Source organism: Chiloscyllium punctatum, chromosome 7, assembly GCF_047496795.1.
Source record: "Chiloscyllium punctatum isolate Juve2018m chromosome 7, sChiPun1.3, whole genome shotgun sequence".
In the NCBI taxonomy this organism is placed as follows: Eukaryota; Metazoa; Chordata; class Chondrichthyes; order Orectolobiformes; family Hemiscylliidae; genus Chiloscyllium; species Chiloscyllium punctatum.
The window spans coordinates 61,452,826-61,464,851 of record NC_092745.1 but is presented as its reverse complement, the minus strand read 5'-3'; the positions used below and the strand labels follow the sequence as shown (position 1 = coordinate 61,464,851).

General features: G+C 39.5%; 1 protein-coding gene across 4 annotated transcripts in view; it reads right to left on the bottom strand.

Moving 5' to 3' along the window:
• The window catches only part of acot11a (acyl-CoA thioesterase 11a), an 80,674-nt gene that overhangs the window by 41,780 nt on the left and 26,868 nt on the right, over nt 1-12,026 (bottom strand). For all 4 annotated transcript variants that reach the window (XM_072573750.1, XM_072573753.1, XM_072573752.1 and 1 more), the window contains exons 3-5: nt 5,249-5,318; nt 1,776-1,836; nt 1,214-1,315 (exon numbers count right to left, since the gene is read on the bottom strand). In XM_072573750.1, coding sequence (XP_072429851.1) covers nt 1,214-1,315; nt 1,776-1,836; nt 5,249-5,318 — 233 coding nt within the window. The remainder of the gene's footprint in view (nt 1-1,213; nt 1,316-1,775; nt 1,837-5,248; nt 5,319-12,026) is intronic.

Below are 12,026 nucleotides of genomic sequence, written 5' to 3'. Positions count from 1 at the left end.
ACAAGCTACTGTGGGTTACATGACCCAGTGCTGCACTCCGACCATGTAACCTATGAAATGAGTATGGGAAAGCATTTTAGGAGCAGCACCAAGCATATCTAAAAATGAAGTGACACTTACTGAAGCAACATTACATGCAGCTAAACAGTAATAGCAGCATGCTATAGAGATATGCAATCCCACAACCAGCAAATCTAATCAAACATCTACAGTCCTGCCACATCTAATGATGAATGGTGGAGGACAATTAAATAATTATTGAGAAATACCATGAGTCTCGTTTTCCTCAATGATGGGGAAGCCCAGCATTTCAATACAAAAGAGAGGGCTGATTAGATCACTGGTTGTAGGATAACACATCTCTAAGGCTAAAGCATTTGTTACATCTTCAGCCAGATGTGGCAAGTGGATGATCCATTTCAGCCTCCTCACAATACTAGCACCTATCTATGAGAAACTGCCAGTATTTATCCTGTACATAAAATGCAGGATAAACGCAATTTGGCCAATTGCCATCCATCAGTCTACACTCAAGCATCAGCAAAGTGATGGAAGGTGCATGCAGGATGGAAGGTATTCTGGGAAGTGAATCCTCGCAGTCAGTGTCAGTCTGGGAAGGGTGTCCTTGCAGTCAGTGTTACAGTAAAGCAATTCATTAGAAAAGAAACTACGTCATCCCTACCTGATCTGGCCTATCTGCGACAGCAACGCATTGAGAAGACTAAGTAATTGTATATATTCACAGCTGTCTTTGACAGACCGACAAAGCAACCAACGATTATATGATTCTGAAGAATCATCGTTCACTGGATTTACTGCCTGTAAATGGATTTAAAATCACCTACAATTAATCTAATCAAATGCAATGATTCTTCAGTAAGGTGCATGAATTTTATTGACAAAAGCTTCTTTGCAGTTAAAATAATAGTCTTTCAATCTATCTCAATGTGCACAATTGTGCATAGAGTGTTATAGTTTATCAGTTGCGGTTTGTGTAAAAAAAGTACTTCCTAACTTTAATCCTAAATTGTTTGTCCCGTGGCCACTGTCAACACTGATAAACTTCCTTAGATATTCAGCTATACATCTACAGGATTACAGAGCTTGTACTTAAAGACTATTAAGTCAAAGGAGCAATTTGCCAAATAACTTTACAGAAGATAGTTATTAGGTAGAGCACAACCTGGAGATCTCAGTAAACCCACACTCCTACCTTTCCAAGTCCTGATCCTCTTGCCACAAACGTAGCAAATGCTTTACAGACTTTCCACTGTGTTCCACTTAAGGGATCTTCACACATGATTGTTATTCCAACCTAAGAAAAGAGGTACCTTTTGAATGAAAGCATCTATACAGCATGATCCAACAACACAAGTCCCAAGCCAAACTGGCTCTCCAAAAGCAGATTTTAATACCAACATTATTCAAGGTTAATGCCCTGACTGTTGGGACACTGAGACCGGGGCACTATTATTTATCTCACTGCTCTTGAATTTGTGGCAGAGTCATTGCCTGATTTCTTAACTCAACTTCGATGTGGTTTTCAGGGGGAACAGCAGGATTGAGATTGATTTTACTACCTATAATGAAATAACCTGCTCGCAGTTGCTACAACTCCAATGAGGCACCATAGGAGGGCAAAAAGGAAAAAGAATTTAGCTAGATAAACACCAGACTTTTGTAATTTTAATCCATTAGTCTTTGAAATATTAGAGTATTAAGACGTCTTACTTTATTGATTTGATGAACATCATTGTAGAAACAAAGGTTAATACCTCCAGACTTGTGTTAAAGGCACGATTCACCTTTGCTTTGATGTTTACTACTTGTCCAATGCTGGAAGAAAACAAAATTAGCACATAGAATTACAAAGGAAAAAAAAAAGTCTCTTAATATAGCAAAATGTTTGCAAATGTATTGATTTCCTGCTATCACACTAATTGTCATATTTTTTGTGACATTTCATAATCACAGAATTATTACATTGCAGAAGGAGGGCAATCAGGCCCATCGTGCCTGCACTAACTCTATTATCTAACTGTAATCTCTTCTCTTTTCCCATATTCCTGCATAACATTACTATCACTATCACTCTTGATTCTTTTACAAGTGGGAACAGCTTGGGAAATGGCACTCAATCTTACTTTTTATCTGTAACTAACATCCTCATATATTGCGAACAATGAATAGTTTGCATTGGTTTATATTATGTTAATCTCAGTATTTGCCATTATCTTTACCTTCCACCAGGTGTCACTGTGGTGAGAGCGACTCTTGTCTGCCACTGCTGAGCCTTCTGGTCTGTTCTGAGCCTGCTCTACTACCTGTAAGGTCTCCAGATCTATCACTTATTTTCATTCTCATTCTCCAAGCTGTGCCTACTGCCAGCTTCCACTGTCTCCAAAACTGCAGGTGCCAATCATAGTTCATGATCTGCCCTGAATGCTCGATTTTCATGGCATTATTTTGAAGAATGAAAAGGCATTTTCAAGGTCAAAAAGTCCCAGTAAACAGGCTGCTGCTGCTCTCTGAACTTTTCTTGAACTTGGCTTACTTGGTGAAGATCATGTCCACTGTGCCTCTTGATGGACGGAATCCACTTTGTTATTTTGGGAGGTTTTCCTCAGGAAAAGAAGATTGAGGAGGATTTTTACAATGACTTTCCTCATGGCAGAGGGAAGGGTGACCCCGTTGTCATTACCACAATCAATCTTACCTCCTTTCATGAAGCTGATCACAATTACAGAGATCCCCTGGCATGCCCAGTGCTTACTTCCAAGTTCAACATTTGGTAAAGCAACTACGATTTATAAGCAAAGTTGAAAGGCTACAAGTTAGTTCACTGAAAACTGAAGTTTTACAAGAAAGCCACTAAGACCATAGAGTGTGGGCCTGAGAGGCCAATGATGCAAAGGGCAGTTGTAAGAACGCCAGCACTTGAATAAATAAATCAATTTTCCAAAGTGATAACATTTTAATTAATTAGTTTTAAATGAACAAAGCTCACTTTCAAAAATGAACTGTGTAAAACTACACTGCCACACCTATTCAGCCACCATTTCAAATTATTTCTGCCATTTCAGATAGGTTTGTTGCCTCAACATTTCTATGATTCCCATGCATGCCAAGTTATAATTCACGGCTCTATCTCCTGTCATGATACTATGGCTCAGAGGTCTATTTCTCCTTTTCTTTAAAATGAAGTGAGGTTGAGACAGAGATGATGAGCAGTCGGTCCATAGCCCACGAAGTTAAGAGCTTGTTAGGCTTTGGGATTTGTGCTTTAAAGCTGGAACAATAGAAGCAGCAAGATGATGTTGGATTGAGCTCCCAAAGAAGCAGGAGTTTAGTTTAAATTTTAGTCATTGTTGCATTTTGGGAGCACCCTGTTACAGCAAAATACTTGAATTGTCTCTCTCACGGAGAGTTTTCTCTTGATGTTTTTTCCTCCTGGACTGAAGATTTGCTCTGAGACAATCTATTATACTGAACTTATCTTTGCCAAGGGTGTTTTTATGGCATGTAACTATACTGGAACAGCTACTGTTCAGTAGTTAAATAATATATTATTCTATTAATCGTTCTGATAGTTAAGTTACTCCAATTCTTTTTTCTTTTGTTTGTATTTTAACTGTAATATAAGAATAAAGTGTATTTTGCTTCAAGCCTGGTAATTTGATTAATTGAATTGCATCTGGAACAAAATGCCTTACACCTGCTGTTAAAAATAAGGAAAAGTTGAGGTCGAGGCCACCTTAAAATATTTTGAGGGGGTTTAGTCTGGTTTGTAACAGTCTCTCAAGATGTTACTCAAGGAGCATTATCCCCAACTCAATCCACAACCAAACAGCTCTGTTCCACTTCTACTGACTGCCTTTGGATTTTTACTTTAAATTTGGGTGGCTATGGAAATGAAAGTCCCTGGCCTTGCTGCTTCCTGTCCCATGCTCAGTTGCTCTCTGTTCTGCTGAAATACCTACTAGCCCCATAATGTGCTACTCTGCTCTCGAATGTATTAATATCCCATTTGCTTCTATCTATCCTTCAATACTCTCCAACACTGCGACTTTAATACAAACTCTAATCTCTCTGCCCCCTTTCATTATTTGCCACCCAGAACATCGGCCAAAAAAGGTGAAGCATCAGAACAGCAGAAGACCAGGAGCAAAAGCAAAATAAACGCAAGTCCATAACACAGCAACCAAGAGGAAAAAGCAACAAGGCAGGACAGGCAACAGAAAGGCTTCATGCTGCATCTTGTCACGAGCAAAGCCAGAACAGATCTAGTATAGCCAAACAGCTTAATGCTATGTTATCATACAAGGTTCCCTGTACATTATTCAAATTTAATAAAAACTAAAATTACATGGAAAATCTTTAAACAATTGAAAAAGCAAGTGCCACAATTTCTGTCAAATTTCAGCTACCTCATGAACATGAAACACACTAAACCATCTAGCTGAAGCGAAAGAAATACTCATTTTCATAAGACACCATTCATAACCTTAGGACATCTCAAAATGCTTCACAGCCAAAGTATTTTGAAGTGAGATCATTACTGTAACGTAAGGAAATTTAGCAGGCAGTATGTGCACAGCAAGTTACAATTATATGTTTATCATATAATTATCAAATTATTTAAATTAGGATCAGCACCAAGGCTAGTCTCTCATTTTCAAACATTCATAGATCATGCTGTAACTGGCCCAAACCCTCTTATCTGTGAAATGAACTGCTGAAATGTAAAAGAACATGCAACAACAGTAGAAAATTTACACTGAAAAAAATGTGTTCGGAGCTTTCACAGCAATAGGAATTATGAGTCAGCATTCTGTACTTTACGAATTCGCTGGAAGGCCATGCATAAAAGGATTCCACACCTCATGCTGATACCACAAAGACTGTTTTGTTTGGTTCCCTAACAGAAAAGAACAGCAAAAAGCACGGCAATTAATGGACTACTTGTTGGCTTGGTTGGGAGCATTATACGTTTGTGCCTTATTTTTGCCTTTCAGCTCATGTCTTAAATCACCTCACGCACGGGTACGTATGCAAAATCCCAAACATAGTCAGGTATAAATGACCAATTTTCTTCAACACGATTATTTGCTTCATTTCAAAGAGGCTTGAGTGAAAAATTCTAATGGTGCGATGCTTGATTCACTCAGTTAATTAATATACACATTTCCCCACAATTATAAGAATTCAGTCATCGATAGAATAAAATGGAGTCAAGTGAAATCACTACCTGAGTGTATGCTCAAAGTCGATATCATCCACAGAGGCTGTAACGCAGGGACAGTTTGCATGCCTTTCCGCTTCATTTTTGGGCAGGGAGGGTGAACAGACAAGAAAAAAAAATTGTCCAGATAAGATTTTACATTTAAAATTGAAGGACAGAGACAGATACCTGTGAAAAGAATATTATCCTGCATTAAAATGTTAAAGCTCCAGATTATAACAGTTTTTGATTCACTACATTTCAGAAACTGAAAAGGTTTAAAATCTCTGAGGCAGCAATCAGCTGGTGATTCGCAACTCTCTGTTAGGACATGAGAATGCTATGGACTAAACAGCCTACCAAAGATACAGACATAGGTATTGATACTGGAAAGGTCATAAATTAATTAATTCCCTTATCATTAACATGAGTTATTAGTGCAAAAGCCCAGAGACTTAATCATAAACATCTTCTGACTGGAATGTGTTCAAAATGTAAGAGCAAAGCTGAAAGCAGTCAGTCATTGGCAGATGTCACCAGGGTTTAAAGTAATTGATATAACCTATATTTCCAGCATGCAGCTTTGATCTGGGTTTCTAACATGTATACCAGGTGAATCCAAAGGTAAAATAGAAGTCAAGACGTGTATTTAATAACTGACCAATAACACATTTACAGCCGTTTCTAATAACAAACAACAATACAGCATAGAAACAGGCCATTTGGCCCTCCAAGCCTGTACCGCCATATTTTGCCCTTCCATGCTAAAACTGTCTTCACTTAAAGGATCCATATTCCTCTGTTTCCTTCCTATTCATGTATTCATTGCCATAAGGTTTCTGGTTTGATTTATAATGGACGGGTCAAATATTCTGCTTCCCAGGAGTAGAGTTGTGAAATGGTACACAAGGAAGGAAATTTCAACGCAAGTTCATTTTCAGTTTTATTTGCATTCAGTGTCAGCTTCAAGGACTTCCAGGTTAGGTATAGCACAGTCTGCTTCATTACAAATGTTAATTCAACCAGAAACCTGGGAGGTCAATTCACGAGTAAAGACTCAGTTGTTTTGCATTTCACTGCCACCTTAAGAGCAATTGGAAATGGGCAATACACACTGGCCTGGCCATCATGAGAAAGAATTTAAAATTTACTTTTGTTCAACAATTGTCTCAAAATAGTGGGACATTTGCTGTTCACCATACCAGCCATCTTATAGGAATCTCCTTAGTAACCACCTTTTGCATCCAAATTTGAATCCTGTTTTGCAATGTGGACAGTACTAACATTTTGGACAAATTATAATTAATAATTAGATTCCCTACAGTGCGGAAACAGGCCCTTTGGCCCAACAAGTCCACACCGACCCTCCGAAGAGTAATCCACCCAGACCCATTCCCCTAATCCCTACTAATGCACCTATCACTATGTGCAATTTAGCATGATCAATTCACCTGACCTGCACATCTTTGGACTGTGGGAGGAAACCAGAGTACCTGGAGGAAACCCACGCAGACACGGGGAGATCGTGCAAACACGGGGAGAATGTGCAAACTCCACGCAGACAGTTGCCCAAGGCTGGAATCGAACCTGGGTCCCTGAAGCAGTGCTAACCACTGATCCACTGTGCCGCCCATAAATTAGTTTGAGATTTAATTTCATTGGGGTGATCACTACAGCCAGCCATCAAAAGAAACCTCATTCCATCAGCTGAACCTGGAAATAAATTAATATCCCAAAAAGTTAATATGACAGTGTCTAATCCAATGCATTAAGCTATCGTCCATGAAGGAAGGGGACTATTTCTTTGATGCATGTATACTGCTTTTTTTTAAAGAATATTCACTTTTGACATAAGGATTAACAATTTACATCTGAAGACCCTCAAGAATCTGAAAGGAAGTACTAAATGTTTTCTTTGGTGTCTCCATTTAGTGGAGGTTAATTCACTTAGTCTAGCCCGCAACTGAATGCTAATAGCCTATCAATTTAAGCAATTCACTGTTTTCCCCTGCAGCAGAGACTGCCGTGCCAGGCTGGAACTCCTGAGCCACATGCTCAATAGGTTTGAACATGACATCGTAAACCATTGTACGATGAGAAAGGATTAATTAATCTTGTGTGGGATCCTTTGCACAAAAAAAATCAAACTTTTTATTAGGACAAAAAGTAAAGTAGTCCAATCAAAAATAGTGTCCTAAATTCAAACAAACGGAACTGTGATGGTTTGAGGGGTGAACTGGCTACGATAAACCTTTTGCTTAAATTAAACAGTCTGACGATGGATTAGATTAGATTAGATTACTTACAGTGTGGAAACAGGCCCTTCGGCCCAACAAGTCCACACTGACCCTCTGCAGACACGGGGAGAATGTGCAAACTCCACACAGACAGTTGCCTGAGGCGGGAATTGAACCCAGGTCTCTGGCGCTGTGAGGCAGCAGTGCTAACCACTGTGCCACCATGCCGCCCCTTTAGTGGATCGGCAATGACTAATACATTAGAAACAAAAGCATGCACTCCTTAAATATTCTGTTCTGGCACAAAAAAAACACAACAGGAAAAGTGACTCAACCAAGGATAACTAACTAAATTAATTAGACTAATTAGAAAAAAATGAGTCACAAAATTGGGAGAAAGAGTAGCATGCTTGAGGATTTGAAGCAGTATAGAATTTGGCAAAGGAAGACCAAGAGACTAATTAAATGGCACATTAAAAAAAAGAGTACGAGAGTAAACTTGTAAGGAACAGGAAAAATGACTGTAAAAGTTTATTCAACTATTTAAAAAGAAAACAAAGAGAGTCAAAACAAATGTAGATCCCTTACAGTCCAAAATGGGAGAATCAATAATGGAAAACAAGCTGAACTTTAGTTCTGTCTTCACAGAAAATACAAGTGACTTCCCAAAAATGCTAGGGAACTAGGAGTCTACGGAGAAGGAGGAATTGCTGACAATTATTATTAGCGGGAAAAAAAAGAGGAGAAATTAATGGGACTGAAAGCTGATGAATTCCTAGGGCCTGATAATAAAGATCCTAGAATACTAAAGGAGGTAGCCGTGGAAACAATAGGTGTATTGGTTATCAAGTTTCAAAATTCAGTACAAGATGGAACAACCCTAGGAGATTGGAGAGTAGCAATTACAACTCTCAATGTAAAAAGGAAGCATGGAGAAAACTGGGATTATAGATCAGTTAGCCTAACATTGGTTGGAAGGAAAATCTGAAAATCTATAATAAAAGAGGTGACAGCAGGGCATTTTGAAAATACCAATGCTTGCTTTCATTGACAGATGTACACATGGATTTATGAAAGGGAAGTCATGTTTAACAAACCTATTCAGAGGTTTTTGAGTGTAACAAGTAAAGTCAAGAAGGAGGGGCCAGTAGGTATAGTATACTTGGATTTTAGAAAGCTTTTGATAAAGTCGCACAAGAGGTTAAGTGTGTAAATGAAAGTACATGAGATCAGGGGTGATGTACAGACATTGACTGAGAATTGATTAGAAGACAGGAAGGATAGTAGAAACAAATGGGTCTTTTTCAGATTTGAAGACAGTGACTAGCGGGGTATCAGTGCTTAGGCCTTGGCTATTCACAATATATATCAAAGATTTGTGATGATGGAATCAAATGTAATATTTCGAAGTTTGCTAAATGACGCAAAACTAGGTAGGATTCTAAGTGGTGAGGGGAATGAAGAGAGTCATCAAGGCAATTTAGACAAGTGAAAATATATGGCAGGATAATGTACATAAATGTGAATTTGTTCATCTTGTTAGGAAAATCAGAATGGCACAGATTTATTTAAATTGTGCTAGATACACTGGGTGTCCTTGTGTATCGGTCATACAGGTGCAGCAAAAAGCTAAGGAGACAAATGGATGTTGGCCTTCAGTGTAAAGAGAGTTTGAATACAGGAGCAAGGATGGCTTACTATAGTCGTATATGGCCTTGGTAAGTTCGCACATGAAGTATTGTGTACAGTTTTTCTAATAAGAAAAAATGTACTTGTTATAGAGGAGGGCAGTGAAAGTTCACTAGAGATGACAATATTTCTGATGAGGCAATACTGGGTCAACTAGCAGAACTAGCAGTTCGAAGCAAGGATTACTTGACACAAAACATTAACAGATTTCGCTCCACAGATGATGTCAGATCAGCCGAGATTTTCCAGCAGTTTCTGTTTTTGGGTCAACTAGGCCTGTTTTCACTGGAATTTAGTAGAATGAGATGGGATCAAATATAAAGTACTTACTTGAAATTTTGTATGGTCAGGCTGGATGCCTGAATGATGTTTCCCCTGTCTTGGATGTCTACAACAAGGGAACACTGTCTTAGGACACAGGGTAGGCCATCGCGGATGAAAATGAGAGAAATTTCTTCACTTACAGACGGTGAATGTGTGCAACTCGCTACCACATAATTCTATTAAGGCCAAATCACTGAATATATTTAACATATAGATTTCTAGACACAAAATGCATCAAGGGGTAAGGGGAGAGAGCAGTAGTGTTGATTTTTGAGATGGTAGAACTGATGCGTGAGGAGAGACTGAGTCAGTTGGATTTTATTCACTGGAGTTCAGAAGAATGAGATAGTGGTGGTGGTGGTTGGCAGGGGGAGAGCAGGCATGGTCTTGTGGAAACCTATACAATTCTAACAGGACTACATACATTAGATACAGGAAGGTGGTTCCCAGTGGTGGAGAAGTGCAGAACCAGGGATCATAGTTTAACGATAAAACCTTTTAGGGCTGAGGTGAGGATAAATTTCATAACCCGGAGAGTGGTGAGCCCGTGAAATTCACTAATACAGAAAGTGGTTGAAGCCAAAACATTGCATGTTTTCAAGAAGGAGATAGATATTGCTTTTGTGGCCAAAGGGATCAAGGCATACAGGAAGAGGGTGGGATTAGGGTATTGTAGTGTTGAGGTAAAGAAGTGGTATCTCCAAACTAGATCATTACAGGTTAATTGGACATGACAACAAGCAACTGAAGAAAGTGGAAAGTTACATAGAAAGCAGGCCCAATGCAAAAACACCCAATTTCAGCCGGGAGGCAACTGCATGACCTAGCCCTGGGTGGGAAATAGAATAACTGTGCAGTTAACACAGAGACACCTGGAGTGCTTTTGACACAAATGAATGCCTGTCCAAGTACTGAAAGTACTAAGAAATGGTGATTCAGCATGTAACATTAGATTCAGACCAGTATTAATCTCAGGGACTTTGCCCCACTCATTGGACTTTCACCATCAGACTGAGGGTCGTGAGACAGGTGCCATGGAATCTGAGAGTTCCTAATGAGCTGAAAGGCAGAGAGACTCATTAGTTTGTATGTAAAGTAGATCAAGTTAATAGATTCACTCACTACCTTGTACATACAAATGAAGTTAGGCTATTAAATTAGATTCATTCATTAGTTTCGCACATAGAGTCAGAGTCATAGAGGTGTGTAGCATGGAAACAGACCCTTCTGTCCAAAACTCATCCATGCCGACCAGAAACCCAAAATTAATCTCATCCCACTTGCCTGTAAATTGGCCCATATCTTTCTAAAAAGGAGAAAATGAGGAACAGATGCTAGAGAGTCAGAATCGAAATATGCGGCACTGGAAAAGCACAGCATGTCAGGTAGCATCAGAGGAGCAGGAGAGTCAACATTTTGGGCATAAGCCCTTCCTCAGGAATGATTAAGGTCTTATGCCCAAAATGTCAACTCTCCTGCTCCTCGGATGCTGACTGACCTGCTGTGCTTTTCCAGGGCCACAATTTTTGACCCATATCCCTCTAAACCCTTCCTATTCATATACCCACCCAGATGCCTTTTAAATGTTGTAATTGTACCAGCCTCCACCATTTCCTCTGGCAGCTCATTCCATATACACACCACCCTCTGTGTGACAAAGTTGTCCCTTATGCCATCTTGTATTCATTTTGATCTAGACCTTACAAGAACTCATTCGGCACGTTTGGCTTAACAATACACTTGGTGCTGCGAGCAGCATGGCCGGGGAAACATTCCGTATCCCAGAATAGTCCAGGGGGATTCGGAGCAAAATCCCAAAGGGGCTACTCCCTGTGTAGAGACAAAGCAAGAGTGTGTAATGGCACCCTGGAGCTGGAAGGGAGCAGACAAAAGATTAAAGATTCTTAGGCACAATTAAAGAAAACATCAACAAGTTCCTTTCCTTGAGAAGTTAAAGAACTCCACAAAAATTGGATTGTATTCACAGTGTCCATGACAGTTTTTTTTAAAAGGATGACATGATGATACCTGACTCGGGTTCTGCCCTTCTGAGACGAGCAGTGCTGACTCTTACTGTTGACAGTTTTAAATTTGTTCACACACCTTCTGTGAGATATGTTGTTTGAACATCATTAATCCACTGGGCTTCTTACAAAGCCATAGTGGATTTTGTCTTTTATTGTATGTTGATTTTGAACAGGTATCAAGAATACAGTGAAGTAGAACAGAGAAAGGGAGCTGGAAGTCTTGCAGAGGCAAATTATTTGAAAACTGATTACAATCAATTGAATCTTTAACATAAGAGTATTGTTTAAAAGCCTGAATGTAATTATTTCTGAAATTGGAAATGACAAAATTTCTTTGCTGCTGTGTTTTTAATGCAGAGTGTGCACAAAATGGGCGGCACGGTGGTTAGCACTGCTGCCTCACAGCGCCAGAGACCCAGGTTCATTTCCCGCCTCAGGTGACGCCCTGTGTGGAGTTTGTACATTCTCCCCGTGTCTGCATAGGTTTCCTCCGGGTGCTCCAGTTTCCTCCCACAATCCAAAAATGTG